The 20,877-nt window shown below is 44.7% G+C and overlaps 1 protein-coding gene across 10 annotated transcripts in view; it reads left to right on the plus strand.

Annotated features, from left to right (window-relative positions):
• Window positions 1–20,877, plus strand: part of LOC123355391 (lethal(3)malignant brain tumor-like protein 4) — a 79,224-nt gene extending 58,347 nt beyond the window's left edge. For 9 of the 10 annotated variants that reach the window (XM_044997821.1, XM_044997818.1, XM_044997814.1 and 6 more), the window contains 3 exons: window positions 3,277–3,443; window positions 11,353–11,415; window positions 16,089–20,877. In XM_044997821.1, the coding sequence (XP_044853756.1) occupies window positions 3,277–3,443; window positions 11,353–11,415; window positions 16,089–16,217 (359 nt within the window). In that variant the 3' untranslated portion in view covers window positions 16,218–20,877. Of the gene's footprint in view, window positions 1–3,276; window positions 3,444–4,326; window positions 4,427–11,352; window positions 11,416–16,088 lie in introns of all 10 variants that reach the window. The other variant, XR_006575098.1, reaches the window with a different exon arrangement.

The following is a 20,877-nucleotide window of genomic DNA, read 5'->3' on the forward strand; positions in this document are numbered from 1 at the left end:
ATCTCATTGACCAAGTCACTTACAATGTTCATCCCATTATTGTGTATCAGTATTCATAGATTAACAGCTTCTCACTTCCGCCACTTCCTCTTCAAATGTGAAATAACCTCCCTACACCACATTTAGGAATGTTCCCCACAATGTTCACTTAAAACACAGAAATCTTAATTCTGATTGTTCCTAGTTCTTATCCCATCCCTCAGTGGTGTTTATAACACCTCACATACACATGCAGACTTTTTAGCTGACACACACACATTTACCTTACCCCCTCCCCTGCTCCAAAGATAAACAAAAGGTATCGTATGAAGGATTAACACTGGTGAATACTGGGGCAAAACCACCCAAATTAGAGGAATGGAGGGGACTGAAGGAGAAAAGGGACAAGAAGGGAACCGAACGGGCCACATGAAATAACAGTGATGGAACAACACTGAAAGAAATAGTGACCAAACAGGAAAATTATGTCAGTGAAATTGAGTAACGTGAATAAATCTGAGGAACTTCCAAATCTTTTATGAGTATTTGAGTGAGGAGGGGGTTTTTAAACTCTCAATAGGTAATTTTATGCCTTTTAAAATATATATAGCTTGACATATGACATGTATCTTACAGTCATGGAAGTTTGAGATGGTGGGGGCAGAAGGGGTAAACGTACTGGTGCTCCCCCTGGTGGCCAGTACAGGATTTCTCCCTAAATATAGCCTCTGCTTTGCCCTGTCTAGTTTTAAAATAATCCAAAATATAGTGCTTTCGCTATGTCTCCCTTTTAGGATGTTATCCCACAGTCCCTTAGGGAGGAGGAGTTGTGACTATTTATAGTTTCCTCTCTCCACACCCCAAAAAGGATATAAACCAGCCCCTGTTTTATATTTTGGGATGGTTGCTTCCTGTAGAATATTCTCTCTTGTGGGGTGTGTTTTTTTACTTTCATTATTTTCTCATATATGGAGAGAGATTCTAATCACTGCCCGACCTGACTTTATTTTTGTCTGTTTCCCCTTTTGATTTCTGTATCTAATAATGAAGAGTGCGTTGATGCTCTGGTCTAAGGTCTGCTTCTCGTGCTGCTTTCCCATGGCCTGATGAGGATACTGCAGGTCTTGGAAACTTGCCTTTTCTTCTTTGCAACTTTGTTTTTTTTCCATTGGAGCTTTTCTTCCAGTGCTCCATCTTTTAGTGATTTTATCCTCCCCCCCTCCCCCCGTGGATTTCATAGAATCGTGGAAATGTAGGACTAAAAGGATCCTCAAGAGGTCTGGCTTTTAGATGCTGAAAAACAGTTGTTGTGGCACAAGTGGGCTGTGAAATTTTTATAGCATGTTGTGGAGGGATCAGGGGGGAAAAAAGATTGAGAATCCCTGATCTACTCCATCCCCCCACAGTGAGGCCAAATTAAATTACCTAGACGAACCCTAGTTGGTCCCCTAGTTTGTCTAACCCTGGGGTGAGCAAACTACGGCTCGGGGGCCACATCCGGCCCTTCAGATGTTTTAATCCAGCTCTCGAGTTCCCGCCGGGGAGCAGGGGCCAGTGCTGCATGCTGTGGCTCCATGTGGCTCCCAGAAGCAGCAGCATGTCCCCCGGCTGGCTCCTATGGGTAGGGGCATCCAGGGGGCTTTTCACGCTGCCCTTGCCCCAAGCGCTGCCCCCGCAGCTCCCATTGGCCAGGAACCGCAGTCAATGGGAGCTGCAGGGGCAGTGCATTTGGACAGGACAGCATACGGAGCCCCCTGGCTGCCCTTATGCATAGGAGCCAGAGCGGGGACATGCCGCTGCTTCTGGGAGCTGCTTGAGGTAAGCACCACCCAGAGCCTGCACCCCTGAACACCTCCTGTGCCCCAATCCCCTGCCCTAGCCCTGATCCCCCTCCTGTCCTCTGAGCCCCTCAGCCCCACCCCAGAGCCCGCACCCCCAGCTGGAGCCCTCACCCCCGCCATACAATTTCCAAACCCAGATGTGGCCCTTGGGCCAAAAACTTTGCCCACTGACTTGTTCTTATAATCCTCCAGCCGCTAGCCTGTGCTGGTGCTACCCAGCTTCACTGCTGCTGTTATTGGAGCTAGCTAGATCAAAGCGAGCTTGGGTACGCTTCCCTCTGACTGCAGTGTAGACATACCCTCAGTCCATTTTCTACAGGAACATCACCAACCACCACCACCATGGGCACCAATTGGTAGTCTCAGTAGAAAGTCCAATACTGTACCTAAATGGCCCATGGAGTCTGCAGTTCCTTCTCACCTCTATGGGTGGCCCTCCAGAATAAGGGTGAAGCACATTGCCAGGGCAATGCGAGGCAAGCGGTACCTCTTCTCTGGATAAAATCTGCAGGACTTTAATCACAAGAGCCGTCCCAGCACTTTTCAGCGGCCCTGGAGGGGTGACAAGGGAGGAAGCTGTATCTTTGCTATATGCTTTTATTTTTTGCCAGTAAAGTAGCAAAGCATAATTCTTTGTTGCCACATGGTGGCACCATTAACCTTGACCATAATCTTACATGAAGTATTCCAAGGTTTAGAAATGCTTCCCTTTTGTATTGGTGGGGGGAGGAGAGGGGCCAGTAAACATTAACCATTATAACCCAGAGGAACGTGTTCTATGTTGTTCCATCCTTTGCATCAGTTCCCATTGTATAACCAGACAAATCCCTTTAGGACCATGACTCTGCATTTATCAAGTGAGCTCATTTGGCGGGGGGGAAGGCGGGGGAGTGATTTGATTTTTTTTTTAATTTTTTGTTTAAGCCTCACTCTCATTTGACAAATGGAGAGCAATATTGGTGTCTGGGGGTAACCTAGAGCATTACTGGCTTTGGAGTCTCTTGTGGGGGAGGGAGTTGGTCCAGGCCATCATCTGGCATGCGTCGCACTGTTAGCAAGCTGGTTACGGGCTGTGAACTGGAATGGTGCCATTTATTTCCAGCCAAAGATGCTGTTACCAGAACTCCTCCACCTTGTCAATAAAACGCTGCAAACATCGTCTGTGTTAGCAGCAGGACGTCATTTTGCCTAGAAACAGCTAACGATCACGTCGCCAGCCTGGCAGCCTTGCTTTTGGTTTTTTCCTTCCCTTCTTTGGGGGCATGCTCACAGTGCAGTGTGCCCTGGAATAGCAGTCTGCGCTCCTGCCCCACCTTTCTCCCCTTCCAAAGTGTTACCACCCCCTCCCCGCTACACACACACACACACACACACTCACTGGTTTTTGTGTTTTTTTGGTATTGCTTCAAATTGAAGACTGACTACTGACTCTGACTCCTCTTGTTTCTGTTTCCAGACACAGAATTCACTCTGCAGCAGGCCCTCCATCAGTCTGTCTTCATGCCCTCCCTGTCCTCCAGCCCGACCCACCGCCTCCATCTCTGCTGGGAGCAGCACTGCAGGCTGCTGCCGGAGGTTTCGGGCCTCACTGCGAGGAGCGTGGCCAAATGGACCGTGGAAGAGGTGAGTGCTGTGCGTCTGCCTTTTCTGCTTGTTCTGCTTGATGGAATCTCGGGTCACTCCTTTTTTCTCTAGTGCTGATTGGAAGACATCTTTTTTCCTCCCCTATGTAGGCAGTGGTTTATCTGTTTACTTTGCAGTGATAGCTCATGCAGGGAAATAACTGGCTCAGTCAAAAGTTTTTACCTTGACTCCCTGAAAAAATTCTGTATTAACCCTCTACTGTCCAACCATGTGGTGTTTCCCTGATTATGGATCTGTTTCCCACTTCTTAGTCCTGACCCTTTTCGTTCTCAGGCCTGAAACAAAATGTTGACAGTGGACACTGGCTTCCTCTGGTCTGTTCCTCCCCTGACTCTGCTGCTGACTCACTTTACATTGCAGATAACAGTAAAATTGTACTGTGCATGCTTGGAGTCCTCCTTCCTTCCTCTCCCTGCCTGTCTCACATGTAGAACCAAACTGGCCACAGTAAGACATGATTTCTGAGAGGCAGCAGTCGTGCTGTCAGAGATATATTTTTTCAGTCCTAGCTTATGAGATGCAGTGCTCGTAAGTAAGATGTGGCCGCTGCAGTTAGGTGGTCTCTGATAAAGCATGTCTGCTGCTGTGTGCTGAGTAGCTCGCTTTGCTTGGACGCCTGGGGCATTGGTTAGAATTGCACCACCAGCTCGGAAGTGTCAGAGACTTGACTCCTGGAGCGTGATGGCTGGCCTTCTCATGCAGGAGGAAATCTGTGGTAATGTGGGTTGTGAAGTGAAAAAGTCTTGCAAAGAAAAAATAAAGTTTGTGACTTTTTTTGCTTCTTTATGATTCATAGAGAGGCTTCACAGATTTTCAAACAAGTGTTTTTTTCCCCTCCTGCCTTTTACACTATGAAAATCAGATCTCAACTTGTCTCTTTATGCTGGTGGATTCGTCAGAAGACTGGAGACTAGAGGGATTAGGACATCACAAGAGACTGTGACCTGAGCAATTGTGACAGGGTGGGTTACTTAGTCTGATTGTTTAAAACTGAGGGGTTCTCTTTTGGTTTTGTGAAAACTTGTTTGAATTCAATTCACAACTAACTTTCAAGAGAAAAATATCTCTGTAGAAGATTCACCATCCCTGTGTCCTGCTTTTCAGAGCTGAGAAAGCTTCCACTTCAGCTTTCCAGTAGATCATCCAGCAAAACCAGGGAGGGCAAAAATTGTAACACCTGATACTGCTAATGTAAATAGAACAAGTGGAATGTTATTTTTCTTTTGGACAAAATGTTGAGACTGTTTCCTAAAAGAGCAGAGTGGGGAACAAGACTTTGCGAGGACAGGGGTGAGGCAGGGGCAGTATAGATGCTGAGTACTGAACATCAGAATACACCAAACTATGCTTGTCTGTGCTACAGTCTTTGCTACATGTTATGACAGTGACCACCAGGGATTTGGAGGAGGAGGAGAAGGAGGAGGAGGTGAGTTACAGCAACACCAGAGACTTTCGAAGGGCGATTGTATTCATTTTGATAGAATATATGGGCCCAAAGAGTTAAAGGTGTTAACATAACCCAGTCACTCGCCAACATTAAATAGTGTTAAACTAGGTTCGGGGTTTGGTATTCAGAGACCTCAGCCTGCTTCTTCCCTGGCAAACACTATAATATTCATGCCAAATGTTAGAAATGTATTGATTGAACCACACACAAAGAAAAGAATCAAAACGAGGTAAAGAGCACGGAAACAGAAATTGATTATTTATGCAAAACAAACTTAATCAAAACCTATCAAAGTCTGTTTTTGGAAATAGTGAATATTGGTTGGTCTCTTATTCAGTTAACCAGTCCTCCTTGGCGAGGAAATAAAGTTAGTTCTGCTGTTTAATTCTGAATTGGGAATGATAGTTGCTTTCCTTATTTAGACAAAACAGACAGACACAGAAGGGAGAGAAGAGAGAGGATAGTGGAGATGGGGGAAATGCAGCTTTTGTTGATGTTCTCAGGATACAGGGCACCTGGTCAGTCACAGACAGATATTTTGGGCTGGAAGGTTGGTCATAACAGCTGTTGTTCTGGACCTGGCTCAGCACGCCAGTCAGGGCCAAAGTCTGGTTGGTCTGGTCTGGTCCCTCTCCTTCACTGGCCCTTCTCCAGCTGAGCAGAGCTGGATGGTCTGGCTCATCTCACCGTGCGGGTGCTGTGCAGTACAGTTCATTTCAGGATCAGGTGAAAAGCTTAGAGGGAGAGAGATGGCAGAAAGGGAGCCCATAAGGGAGGGAAAGACAGATGAGGATGTCACCGTATCCGGTCGGGATCCTTGCTGGTGCAGTAATGATGAACAGGCCTCCCCACTGGAGTATCAAGGTCTAGAGTTCTGGCAACAATCCTTCTGCTGCAACTGCACTGATAGTAAAAAAAAAAGTTTGCTTTTGTTTCCCTCCACCCCACCGCACCCCCCTAAAAAGTCTTTTTTAACAGCTCCAAAAAGATAGTGGGTGGAATAATCCATCCTCTCATTATTTTGTCCACCAATTAGGCCTCATTTCTGACACTCCAGTTTTGGTTAATTGATTTCTGATCCGCTGCTCCTCTTAACATGGTCTTTGGAGTGGTGTCGGTGGATCCTTTCTGTTTAAATGAATGCCGTCTGCCTGCCTCCTCCTCGCATCTTTTCCTAAACAGTTTTATATAATAGATCATTGTGACACTTCATGAACATTTACCTACTTTTCACCAGTTAGGCTAACAATTAAAATAGGCCTACTTGGCCTTAATTGTTACAACAGGGCATATCAGATTTTGTCCTAAGTATCAGGAAAAGGATCCAATCTTGCAGAATTCCCATGGAGTCAATGAGATGTCCATGAAAGAAGCACTTAGAGAACCAGATGTACAATATAATATAGGCCTGTGAAGAAGGTAAAGACAGCAGGACTTCCTAGGTTTTAGTGGGCACAACTATAGCTGGTCTCTGGAAACCTGGACTTGTAACACCTTCCTGCCAGGCAGTCGTTGGTCAGTGGTTGGTGCCAGGAGCCTCTGAACTCTGAAAATTCTCCTTTAGTCTGAAACTAAAGATCTGTTTAATTTACAAAACCCACATTAAAGAAAAATAATTTATTTTAATCTCTAAGGTCGGAGAGCAGCTGAAGTGCATGACCAGCAGTAATCTGAGACACCCAAGTAAAGACTTGCCGTCAATAATACTAACCAGTCAAAAAGAGCTGTCATTTGAACGAGGGCTTGTTATTTATTGAAAGCTTCCTGTCATGTTTTCAAAGTGTAGTTAGATGGTAGGGTTGGGAGGGTCGAGTCCCAGGGATATATTAATATGTGACAGAGCTTGAATTGCTCATTAGTTAATCCCGCATGAGATGTTAATACAGAAGGCTGTGGGAGATTGTCCTTGTGTAAGCTGCATGTGGATTATAAAGCTCTTGTTAATACTAGCTCCTATTTGCATATTTTCACATGGTCTTGTCACTCCTACTTTGATATGTTATTACAGGGAGGCCGCATGCTGGCTTAGACTCCAGCATCCCACTACCTTCAAAATTGTTACCAGGTATAATAATAGAGATCTATGCAAGAGGGAGTATCCATCAGAGGAAAGGAGTACTTAAGATGCCAGAATTATGGAGACTTCAATATCCTAGCTCAAATCTAAGACCCCATTACAACCCTTATGGAAGAAGCCCTATAGAATTTCATGATATTGAGGATGTGTGATGTTCTCTGGACCGGTGATCTGATAGGCCACTCCAGTCCTCGGCTCTGGGAGCCAGCCTTACCCCTGCTCTGCTGTGAGAACCCCCACTCCCGGGGTGTTCACACACAGCCTCTGGCACATAAGCTGCTTCCAGCTACGTGAGTGGGCACTTTTGACCAGCCGCTGCTTGGATTGTGCAACTGAATGACGCTAACCAATATCTCCCATCCCAAACACAACCCTAGGAACCTCCATCTTGCAGTGTCCAGTTATGCCTGCTGGACACTACAAGCCTATATGAGTTCATCAATTTAACAAAGAAATTGATAAGCACCAGGTTTGTTATCCCAAGGGGAATCTCTGACTCGCTTCAGGTAGAATAAATAAACAAATGTATTAACTACAAAGATAGATTTTAAGTGATAAGTCAAAGCACGGCAAGTCAGATTTGGTCAAATGAAATAAAAGCAAAACATATTCTAAGCTGATCTTAACACTTTCAATGCCCTTACAAAGTTAGACATTTCTCACCACAGGCTGGCTGGTTACCCTTCAGCCAGGCTCTCCGCTTTGATCAGCACTTCAGTCGCTTGGTGGTGGTGTCTGTAGATGGAGATGGAAGAGAGGGGAAAAGCATGGCAAATGTCTCTCCCTTTTATCATGTTCTTTCTTCCCTGTTGGTGTTTTCTCCCCTCCCCCTCTGTTCAGAGTCAGGTGGGCATTATTACCTCATTGTAGTCCCAAACTGACCAAGGGCTTGTCTACACTGGTAAGTTTTGTTGCCAAAAATTGCCTTTTGGCGACAAAAGAGCAAAAGCGTACACACTATAATGGGACTTTTGTCACGAAAAACGCCCAGTTTTGGTGACAAAAAACTTCCACCCCTACAAGAGACTTTTGGTTTTTTCCCTTCCTTTATTGTCGACAAAGAGCCAGTGTAAACTCTGCTGATTGTTTCGTCCGCAGAACTGGCTTCCACCAAATATCCCACAATGCCTGCCCCCGATTGCTCTGCTCAGTGTTTTGATCTCTGCTGCCCTGCAGGCACGCGCATCTCCCCTTTCAAAGCTCCGGGAAGTATCTGTGTGCGGCTCCCTTTGGGGAACAAACAAAGAGCAAAGCATTGGAATGCTCCTGTTCTGCCTGGCACTAGGAGCACAGCAGCAGGCAGACTGCTGTCATGGGGGAGGGGGAAAGACTGCCGTGCTGCTTTGCCATTCCTCAACACGGAGAGCTCACATAGCTGCTCGTGATGCTGCTCTCAGCAGCTGAGGGGGGTTGTGGGAGGACTCATGCAGCGATCAGCTCGTTCTTCCCACAACACTGCACTGTGGCATACATACCCACAGTGCATTGCTCACCCTGTCGATGATGGTGTCCCCAGTGTGGACATGATCAGTCAACAGAGGGAGCAAGTGTGAGCACCCTTTGGCGATTTTTGTTTTGTCGACTTTTGGGTGTTGACATAAGTTTTGTCAACAAAACTTGGTAGTGTAGACAAGCCCCAAGGGAAGTGGGGAGTGGGGTGACTCACTCGAGAGTCCAACAGACCCTTTGTTGCTGCCTAGGCCAATGTCCTTTTGTTCCTGTGAGGCTGGGCTAGGTTTGTCCCATACATACCCTGATGAGGTGTGAACTGCCCCTCTGTTCCTGGAGAGTTTTGTCGGGGCTTGTTTTAAGCCACGAGGACACATTTTCAGCATGAAATTACAACCTATAACATTACTGTAACAATAATGCTCAGTGCATCATGAGCCTTCCGAAGACACCCAACATGACAAACTCTGCATTGGATGCCACACAATCATTTTATAAGGATGAACATGGGGGCTCAGGTTGTTCCCCCGAGGTACAGAGCATCACAGGATGTTTGCTAGAAATTACTCTAAAACCTATGGATCAGATCTCCTGTTTCCCTCCCCAGCATGAAGAGCCACAGGTGGGGACTTTTCCCATGGGCATCTCTGTCATGTCCTCGCAGAGATCACACGGCATGTGAGGGGCTCTGTGGCTTTCCCTGTGGGAAGGGCAGGTTGTGGTTTACCATCCCACAGGAAAAGCCCTAGAGCCCACCCACAAATCTGATGATCCCTGGAGAGCTGCAGGAGGTCAGAGGTATCCATGCACAACCCCTCTATCTCCAAACCAACTCTGATCACTGACAGCCCCCACTGGGTCCCTGGCACTGTAGCTTCCCCCCAGTCTCATTCTTGGCCATACATCATTGCTTCCCTTGGCCTTCCCTGATTCTGCTCCCTACTCCCATGCAGCCCTGGACAGTGCAGAGCACCCTCTGCTGGGCCAGGGGTTGGAGAAGGATGTTGGCATGAAGCACCTGGGCCCTTCTTCCTCATGGAGGTGGAGAGATCTGTGTGAGGAGGACCCCCCTCCATATGTGGATGGAGTGCTAATGCAGGACCAGGCATAGGATCTTAGACAATGAGAGCCTTTGAACCTCCTATTACTGTATTCTAAAAGGTCTCACAGCATGTGATTCAGGCAGGTTTCCCTACCCCACCAGTATCCAGCATCTGGTTCCCGTTCCAGGTTGCTGCTCTCTTGCAGTTCTCCTGTGCCCCCTGACAGTCACCTAACAGCTGACTTTTATTATGTTCTGGCGTAACCATTGATTAACCCTTGCTCCTGTTCCCAGTTTGTCTGCTAGCCCCTTAAACATCTGTTTTCTTAAAGGGCCCGTATCATGGAACAGGGTTGGCTGGCTCTGGGCCCCACTGCCCTTTAAAGGAGACAGACCACCCTGTTACGTGTACTGTAACATGTAGGATACATTTTTCTATTAAATTCTGTAGCACAATTCAGAAACCTATAGAAAGGTCTTCATTTTTGTTTAAATTCTGCAGGACTTTTCCATAGGGGAAACCAAGGAGAAATTACCTCTGCAAACAGCCTAGGCTGCTGGATTCACATCTCACCATTCAGAAACCCCAAATTTCCTCTTTGTATAAAGTTACCATGTTTTTGTGTGGATCCTCTGAAACAGAGCTCTCTCTGCTGTCCCGGCAATAGTAGTTAAACCCTGGGCCTGATCCTAAATGGTGCAGGGCACCTACAGTTCCAATGAAATCAATGAGAGTTTTCTGTAAACAGAAGGAACCCTGTTTGCTTTGTTTTTTTATAGTCTCATGGGAGTGAGAGAGAAGAATGAACGTTTGCTAAATTCAGAAACAGTAGAATCAGTAGGAGAAGGCATTTTATATTCCTTTTTTTTTAAGGAGAGGATGAGGTTGGACAATCAGGAGTTAAAAAGAAGAGAGAGGAAATAGTATTTGACAGCATCCCTTTTAACTGCTTGTCCATTTGTATTGGTGGGAGAAATATCACATCTATACCAACTCAAGTGAACATGCCTTCTGAAACAGAGCCATTCCCTGTAGGAAACATCCAATTAGGAAGAGATGTTTGAACAGATTATGCCTTGATATACAAATCTTCCATGAACCATGGAAGTTAGAGACTGAAACAACCCACATAAAGTCATCTAGTCTATTTCTTCTTTTATCTCTTCCCCGATATAGTGCACTGTATAGTCCAGTTTTAAATAACCTAACTCATGGGGCTTTCACCACATCCCTGGGGAGACTATTCCACAGTCGAGCACATCTCACTGTCAGAAAGTTTTTCCTGCTACTCAACGCAAAATTCACTTTTCCTCATTTAATCCCATTGGTCCTAGTTATACTCCCTTGCTTCACCATAACCGAATGGTAGTTCCTTTCTCTCCCTAGTGCTTCCACTTTTCACATGTGTGTAAACTATTGTTCCCCTTCCTCAGGCAAGCCATACATATTTAGTAGTCTAAATCTTGCCTCTTAAAGGGCCGCTGTCAACTCATTTAAATTATCTTAATTTCCAAAAGTTCCATTTTCTGACAGAGCACCCTCTAAATTGTACTTCCTGGTTGGTTGGTTGATTGATTTGTAAATCCTTAAAAATAATGTCAATGTTTGTAAGGGCTTTTTCAGCAAGGGAGAAACTGGCTGACTCTCCATGGGAGACCGTGGAATTGACTATGAGCACCGTGCTGTCAGATGCACAGAGGAGACAAACGGAAAAAGAGACTTTTGCTATCATCACTTTCAGCTATAGACATTTCAGATGTCATTTGTAACTATAATAGGTTGAACATATTAAGATGGAAATATGTTTTTTGAGTTGATGGTGTCCCGTTAATCTCTCCGTGGTAACTGCATTATTTCCACTATTTATTTTAGGTGGCTAGCTTTGTCCAGCGTTTACCTGGCTGTAAGGAACAAGCTTCAGTATTCAGGGAAGAGGTAAGAATAGCCTGATTAAGTGTTATCCTGTAGCACTGCCAGCTATGTGCTCTTGCAATTCTAGTGATTTGGAGTCATGGTGCCTAGCTAAGCTATGATTTCTGCTTATGAAAGAGAATGTGGCATTTCTGGGGAGCTGCAGCATCCTAGCCAAATTCCAGCATGAGTAAAACTTTAAAAACGGAGGGTGAATTTAAACTTGTATAGGTTATTTTTCAGGTCCTGTCTTGGACTATTCTGTAATGTAGTGCAATGCAATGCAATGGAGATCTCATCTGCTCCTTCAAGTGATGTGATATGCCTAAGGCTACATTTTAGTTATGGATATTTTTAGTAAAAGTCATGGACAGGTCATGGGCAATAAACAAAAATTCACAGCCTGTGACCCAAGACTTGGGCCAAGGTTGCTCTCGGGGGTGGTGGTCCAGAGACACCGTGGATGCTGGGGGGTGTCCCAGGATCCCTGATACTGAGGGGGAGGTGGGCGGTGCATGGCCCCAGACCCCCTGCTGCTGCTGGTGTGGGAGGTTTCACAGGGCTGGCAGACTCCCTGCCTGGCTCCACGCAGCTCCCCGGAAGCAGCCGGCATGTCCCTGCAGCTCCTAGGGGGAGGGAAGGCCAGGGGGACTCCGCGCACCGCCCCTGCCACATGCGCCATCTCTGCAGCACCCATTGGCCAGGAAGCACAGCCAATGGGAGCTGTGGGGTGGTGCCTGCAGGTAAGGGCAGTGCGCAGAGCCCCCTGACCCCTCTGCCTAGGAACTGCAGGGATATGCCGGCTGCTTCCGGGAGACCCTCCCCCTACCCCAGCTTCCTCTAGGTAAGTGCTTCCCCTACCCTCTCCCACATCCAAACTGCTGCTGCTGCTAACCCAGGGGTTGCCCGGCTCAGGCAGACCCTGAGCCAGCTGTACCAGCCACTGCAGAAATAACGGAGGTCACAGAAAGTCACGGAATCTGTGACGTCCGTGACCTCCATGATAGACATGCAGCCTATGTCTGCCTTTGTTAGTGAGCTTGGCAACCTGGGGGTTCTCTTAGGGATCGCTGGCTCTTCCTGGATTCCTAGGCAGCAACAACGGATGAGACTTTTTTGAAGCTGCAGCTGTTTAGGAAGTTGTAGCCTTTCCTCTTGGATGCAAATCTTGCCACAATTTTCCCTGCCTTTGTCACTCCCAAGTTGGATTACTGCACTGCACTCTACCTGGCCTTTTTACACCACTCAAAAACTTCAGCTACTGCAGAATCTGGCTGTCTGCTTACTTAGCAAATTTCCTCTAATGAATCATACCTTTGCTCTCTGGACTCTACTGGCTTCAATTACATTTCCAGGTGCAACTCAAGGTGTACTTAACACTCCTTTGATCAGCTTGCTTATTCGTGCTTCCCTTTTGCACCATCAGTGTGTTGTCTATTTCAATTGTACGTTCTTGAGAATAGGGACTGTATCTTCTCTATGTTCTCCGAGGCACTTAGCATCTTCTTGGGTTCCGAATAACTAATAGTACGTAGTGCTCATTGTAATGGGCATACTTTTAATAAATTCAGAAATGCATAAATGATTGCACCCCTGAGATGGCTGCATTTCAGTGGCAGGCAAATGAAAGTCATGCTCATAGTTCTGTATATCGGTACATATTTTCATTCTGTAAAACAGTTTGAGGCTTTCAAAAAGTACTGTACAGAAGGTAATATTACAGTGGAACACTGTTTAACTAGAGTGGGGGACATGGAATTTAGTCACAGAAATCAGGGATTTTTCAGTGTAACTGAGCACAGGGAAATAACCCAATTCCTGACAAAGTATATAGATAAATGAGATTCTACTGGTAAAGCTACTAATAAATCCACCATTCAAACTTTTGATATTGTGTAGTTAGAGTTAATTTCATTTCCAGCATAGTCACTTCCTATTTCACCTCTTGCCTCCAGCAGTCCAGAGCCCTGCTAAGCACCAGTCCCTAACCTTGGCATGAAGGGGTTCATGTATTTTCAGACTTATATTCAAACTAAATTGTCAGGTCGAAATTAAAACCTTTTTAATAATGGGCTGAGTGTTAGCCAGAATCTGGCAAGAATTAAGGTGTGACTGACAGAACCTCTGAACTCCACTAGAATAGTCCATTAGCTGTAATCAGGCCTGTAACTGCATTCTGTTTAAGTAAATACATCCCCTGCAGGCTTTGGGGAGGAGAGGAAGTTGATGCTTTATTTTCTTATTGAGCTATCTTAGCACTAAAGAGAATGAATCATGCAAAGAATTTTAGAAAGAAGCCAAGCAGGATGGAACAAAGGGACAAAGTATACCATAGGCATTGATATTACATTTGCGTCTGGGACTAATTCAGCAATGGTCTCTTTAAAATAAAATGACTTAGAAAGTAACAGGATCAGTGTAAAGCTGTAATAATTGTATCAGACCCAAACTATCATGCTGAAATACACGACTGGTTTGCAGCACACTTTTTCTTTTAGATCCATTTGGTTTTATTTAAGCAGCTCTGTTTATTTCTAGGAATCTCATCACAGCAGTTCTGTACCAGAGCACCTTACAAACATTCCTGAATTAAGTTGCGTGACCCCCTAGGAGTTAGGGAGCATTGCTGCCATTCCCATGTTACAGTTGCAGATACTGAGGCACAGAGAGGTTAAGTGACTCGCATAAGATCGCGCAGTGTTTTTATGAATAGGGGGAATAGAAATAAGATCTGGCTCCCAATTGATAGAATCATAGAATCTCAGGGTTGGAAGGGACCTCAGGAGGGATCTAGACCAACCCCCTGCTCAAAGCAGGACCAATTCCCAACTAAATCATCCCCAGCCAAGGCTTTGTCAAGCCTGACCTTAAAACCCCCAGTTCTTTGCCTTGCCCACATGACTGTCCAGTGTAATTAGACTGACCCACACTATTCAGCCAATTGTTAAAATCAATAGATTTCCAGTTAGAAAAAATCCTAGGAATGTAAGAATTGTCATCCTGGATCAGAAATGTGCCATGCCTAGTCCAGGACCCTATTTCTGACATTGGCCAGTGCCAGATGCTGCAGAACCCTGTAATGGACATCTGTGGAGTAGTTTGCTGTCGCAGGGTGGTCCCCCAGAGAGTCCTTTCAGGCCTTAATCACAGACCACAACCATTCCAGGCTTCCTTCACCACCATGCTTTGTTATGTTCTGTCAGCAGGCCACAGCCTTTAGTGTTTTATTTACATGTATTTGCATTCCATAGCCAGCTTCATTGCAGCCAGTCCTGCCTTCCTTCAGACTCCCTCCTCTCTTGCACTTCCTTCCTGTCTCTGTGTATAGTCCCACCTGCCAGGGCTGCTTTCCTTTCAATTAGCCCTTCAGCTGTAGCTCTACTCAGTTAATTGACACCCTCTGTCAACTACTTGTCGTCCGATTAGGTCCCAGTTAATACCAAATAATAGAATACCGGTGGGTATCAGAGTGATGGGATGTTGTTAGCTCCTGACTCAGGACACCTTGTCACACTTGCCTATAACAGAAATGCCTTCCTTGCCGCTATCAGTTAATATTTGGCTTATGCCCTGAAGCACTGGGGGTCTATAGGAATTATAACTTTATCCTTTCTAGGGTAACTGTGAATGTTCTTGTTAATCCATGTAAATGTCTACTCCCTTTTTTTAAAAAAAATTGCTAAGGTCTGAGACTCAGTGATACCTAGTGGAAGTGAGTTCCGCAGCTTAAATATGTATTTTGTAAAAACATAAGAGGAGGGTTACCGTAATCGGTTTTAAATGTGCTTCCTTTCAGTTTAACTGGATGTTCCCTTGCACTTGTATTATGAAGGAGGGTAAACAGGAGCAGACATTTTTATCTTCACCGTACCATGCCTTGTTTTATATACCTCTCTCGTTTCTCCTTCCTAAACAAAAAAATCTCATTTTGTGCCTTTGAAACTGATTTTTCATGAATCTATTTTGTTTTCTGCTTACGTGGAGACTCTATATTTATGGGCAGAATTGTAGTTCTGAAAATAATCAAACTTTTTTAAATCACAGGAAACTGTTTCTCAGCTATGAGATTTCAGCATCTGTGACCAAAGCATTCATGCAAATCTGCAGGTCAAAGATCCTTCACCTTTAAGTTTTGCCCTGGGCAGTTTTAATGGGGCTCCAAGAAGCTCTATATAAAGTAGCAGAGTGTTGTATTACTCCAGCCCATGATTGGTGTGGTTTCTGAATAACACCCTACTAGAGATTTGCTTTCCATGATTTTTCAGGATTTTTTAGAGTCGAGTGTATGATTTTACTTTCTGACTAGTTTATAGGATCCTTGATTGCATCTGAATTTTAAAATAGAAGTAATCCTTAGGCCACAATATAGTTCCTAATGGACATAACCGACCATCACAACAGACACTAACTGCACCCTTATCAGTAGTCTCAGCATAGGCACTTCCACTTCCAGAGATGGTCCCTCTACATGAGGATTGAGTCATGTTGAAAAGGGCAGCATGTGCGGGAAGCTTACCTTATGCATGTCTATCTGTGGATAAATACAGGAGTTCAAGGCTCAAGGCCTGTCACTCTGCTTTCTTTCATCAGCACCTAATACGTTAGTTTTATGTTAATTGAAAGCCAGGAGCTGGGGAGGGAATCATGGAAGTTTCCTGGCAGTAATCTTCGTTTCGTACTGTTTCTCTGTCCTACAGCAGATAGACGGTGAAGCCTTCCTCCTCCTGAACCAGGCGGACATAGTTAAAATACTGAGCATTAAGCTGGGTCCTGCACTGAAAATCTACAATGCCATCCTCATGTTCAAATCCGCAGAAGAAGACTGAGGAGATCCCTCTTTGATGCAGGCCAGGAGGGGACAAAGAGGAACAGGGGGAACGCATCAGCAACCGAGTGCTTAGTGCCTGCTTTACACAGTGCTGAACAGACTGACTGGAACTTCTGTAAGCAGGGGCCTGATCACGTTTCAGACTTAACGTGAAACCTGTTGAAAGGATATCGAAGATGTAAAAATCCTGCCCCAGCCTGGGATGGGGGTGGTATCACTTCCAGGAAGAGGAGATGATTATATTTTCTAATTGAATTTGGTTTTGGTATATTGATCTCTTTTTAGGATCTAGAAGAAACCTCCCATTATAAGGGGAATCCAGGGTGATATTATTAGAGGCGCTGCTATCTCAAGCAAAACCCTCTGAGCAAAATGACTGTTCTGTCTGACGATAGTGCCTGAAAGAGTCTGAATGATCACCAGCGTGTTCAATATATTCTGTATGTTTAAAACTTGAGGGGGACAGTAGAAGGGCAAAGGGGGGTGGGTTGCACTTCAAAGCAATGCACTTGAATTTCTCACCACTAGGAATCAACTACTGACCTTTTCTAGACTGGTTTTAAAATCCCACAGTTCGTCTTCTTGCTCTTGGCTGTCAAATACTCTCAGCTAATGAGATGCCTGCAGACCAACAGAACCGCAGCATTGGGGGGTCAAAATGGCTCCATCACAGAGATAGGTTATGTTATTTTTGGAGAGAGCTCTAAGATAGGCCTGTGATTGGAAGAAGTTCTGTTTTAAGACAGGCAGTGGTTGGGCAGAGATCTCCACTGAAGGAGTGGACACGCTAAAGCTATTTAGAAAAATGATCCTAGCTCATGCATTCCCACGAGGGAAAGTTTTTGGACTATTGTCATCTCTATACCATGGAGATCTTACTGAGAAATGACATGGTAAAGAGCATTCATGAATTTGGTGGGCTCACTAAGACCCTCACCACTTTAAGAGCAGAGCCATGTTTAAACAATCACGTTTAAACCCAGTTGTATCTAGCATGGTTCTCCTTCCATTGTGAACAGGACCCCCTAACAATATTTGCTTTAATTTTTAAACAGCAGGCACTGTGTTGAATGACTAAAGCGTGTCATGACGCTGTCATGTCAGAGTTCCTCGGAGCATTCCAGCATCACTGCAGGCAGAATTGGCAGAGAAGGCTCCTTGGATGAGGCTGAGGATTTGAATGGAAAGGGAAAAGTGCCTTTTGCATGCAGGGATGAGATGAAGCTTCTGCCAAGAGAATGGGAACAGAGCGAGGCAGCCACCTCTAGTTAAAATTCCCTACCCCCAACTTGCCAATGGCACCAGACATTCCCACGCTTTCTGAGCGTATTGGGGGAAGGCAGAGGTTCAAATAAGGGAACTAGTTTGTCTAGAATGAGACAGGTAGCAATTGTATCGGGGGAGACAAAGTGTGTAGCTATGTCCTTGTGCAATACGTAACAATCCACACACTTTGGTACCAATAAAGTACTGGCAATATTTCCTGCTCTTCCAAAAGTCACAGTGTCATTTTTACAGGCAGATGGCCCCTTGTGAGATGCCCAATATGTGACAATTACACACAATTATTAATACACTGAAAACTCCTTTCAATATAGTAAAACCTGGGGGAAGTGATCACTTCTTCCATCCCCAAGAGCTCTGTTCTGTGACCTCCCATGCCCTGGGGAGCATCATGGCTTCATCCCTGGCCAGCCTGTTCACTGGGTAGTTGTATATTGGAAATCCGCTTGGGGGTTTTGTGTGCATGAGGGAGAAGGGAGTGTTCAGAGGGATCCTCAGGAGCTTGGACACTATCTGTCTTCATAGAATCCCACCACTCAAGCCACGGTGTATGTGAGAGAGAGAGCACTTCTGGATGCTGTAGCCATGCTGATGTTACATGGCTCATGCTTGCCATCAGTCAAGACCAATGCTGGATGAATTTCCCAGGGGACTGTACCGTGGGAAGATATGAACCGTCCTCAGACACCGCCAAAAACCTCCAGCTATTGTTCTTGGAGTCTATATCACCAGTGTCGCTGCCTTTGTTCTAGTCCCACACCTACCGCAAGAGCTAAGTTATGAACTACCAGCCTCTGTTTAAACACTTCGTACGCAACTGTATGACACAAACATAAGGGCAACTGTTGGTCTTCCAGCTACACCGCCGCCACACCCACGTTCCAGCGTTACCTTTCAGCTTCTGATAGCAAGGTCTCCGTAACCTTCGTCGAGTAAAAAGTCCTTTAAAATTGTAAATAGAGCAGAATCCAGGCTGCTGAATCTGTTCAGTGTAGGATTAATTTGTGGAGCAATATGTCTCTCAGCTTTCTATTTTTGTATAAGGAGTTAAGGAGTTTAAGCCTTCCACACCGAAGAGTTACTGAAAGTGAGTGGTGGGAGGGAGTCGCTATGATTAATCTGAAATATTAAATAACAGATGGTGCGCTGCATACACCACTGCAGTAGAGTTTAGTAATTTAATGCAGCTTTATGGTGCTGGGTCAGATATGCACTTTATAAAATAAGTACATTTCCAATGTGATAACAGGATAATCACCAAAGAGCGCAATTTCATTATCATAGTCTAAGCATACTGGTACTATATAAAGAAATGCTGTGGGGTGACTTAGACTACGGTGGGCTCCTTTTTTATGGTGAAGCTTTTTCATTTTATGGTAAACTTCACCCTAAGCAAAGGGTCCCTCTAATAGGAATCACAAGTAGCACATCTCATGCACCGACACACTTCCCATTCTAATTGAGGCACAATTACTTAGTGATTAGAGCAGAGGAGTAGGAGACATGACTCCTGGGTTCAGGTCCTGGTTATTCCACTGACTTGCTTGTGTGATCTTCAGTGAGTCACTTCATCCCCGTGCCTCACCAGGCTCTGTAACCAGGATACAACTTACCCATCTGTGTAAAGTGCTTTGACATTGTCTGATGAATTGTGCTATGGGAGTGCAGTGTTTCACTATGTCTCTGATCCCAATAAGCAGGTCCTACTGAGTTTCCTCTTTGACTTCCTTCCCTAAGTTGGGACCCTCAGTGGGAACAGCAGATTGGCTCCTGGTAAAAAAGAAAAAAAAGAAAGAAAGAACGAACATTAGTGAAACAAGCCATGAAGATTGCAGTCACTGGAATTATTCAGAGAGAAGTGAGATCTTTAGGGGCTTCCCAGCAAGATGCATCAAAGAAGAGAATGTGTTCTTGTCTGGAATTTATTCAAGCAGAACAATAGCAGTAGCTTCCAGACAGGAAGAAGGAAGGGAACCATTTAGGGATAGAAGGAGGAGGAATATGCTTCTTGTGCCTATTTTTCTAATCTGGTAATTTTCTTCACAGAATAAGCAAGAACATGTGCATCTATTATTAGCTCTATTCCTTCCACATATATAGCTATTTTTAATAAAAACAAACAACTTTACAATAACTAGTCATGATTTCAAATCTTTTTGCCATCACATTTCCAATAATTTCATTGGAAAGCTAAAAAAATAACACACGAAGTTTTATTCCGCGTGCCGCCCAGCTCAGGTAGATGGACATGCACCAGCTCTGCTCAACCTAGCACGCTTCAAATAGCAGCGTAGCCAGGGGTAGTACAAACAGCAACTTGGGGTAGGCCCCCTAAATACAAACCCACCCAAACCCCAGGGTACAAACTTGGGAGGTTACCCCCCAGCTACCCTGCTGTTTTTAGCACACTAGCTCAAGTGGCATTAGTGCGTGTCTGTCTGCCCAAGCTGGGACGCACACTTCCAGCTGCAATGCAAACGTATCGTTTGTAAATGCTAGTCAATATTTGTGTCTTTAAGCAAGAGGTCTGAAAGCACATGTTTGAATTATATTTGTTTGTTAGTTTGAAACCTGCTCTTTAATTTCCTTTAAAGTAGAAAGCAAAAATTTTTGGCTCTTGTCACTTGGTTTGAGGGTTTCATGATCGGACTGGTAACATAAGCAAAAAAACCAGCTGTCTGCCTGGCTGAATTTCAGTCTTAAAAGATGAGCCATTTAAAAAAACAATCAAAGGATAAATCTATTACTTACCAACACAGCAATACAAAGCATGACAACTATTAGACATGGATCAGCAAGGCAACTGGAAAGTAGACGTTCTAAATGATTTTTGTTATATTTGTACAGTATGTTGTATTCCTATCCCCTTTTTAGAAAACCAAAATGTTCAGGTCTTTTCTTTTTAATCCCTCTTAGCAGGGAGTCTTGTTTTCAAATTTCTGTCATCACAAATGAACATCCTTGTAAACTGATGGTAGCAAATTTCTGCTCTGGGTAATTAATCGCATTAGAGTTGGACAGAAGCAGTCGGCGCCACTGACAGCAAAATCATACAACCAAAGAAAAAGAATTCAGCCCAGGGGATAAGCCAGTTCCGCTGTAGAAGATTTCCTGCCTGCTACTTTTATGCCCTGTTAAGGGAATGATCCCACAGAAAGCTTTAATTTTTTTGACATTCTCTCCATCATGTGAGGAACTAGTTTATTTTCAAACTTCTAGGACTTGAACTGGAAATATGAGCAAAATGGGGGAATTCATTTCAGCGTTTGAAAGTTGTTTGCTATTTAATACTTTGCTATGCTAGTTGCCCCATGTTTGACATTGAGCTACCACTGATGCTTTCATCTGGAAATGTGAATAAAATTAATATAATA

This window comes from Mauremys mutica, chromosome 23 (genome assembly GCF_020497125.1).
Source record: "Mauremys mutica isolate MM-2020 ecotype Southern chromosome 23, ASM2049712v1, whole genome shotgun sequence".
In the NCBI taxonomy this organism is placed as follows: domain Eukaryota; kingdom Metazoa; phylum Chordata; order Testudines; family Geoemydidae; genus Mauremys; species Mauremys mutica.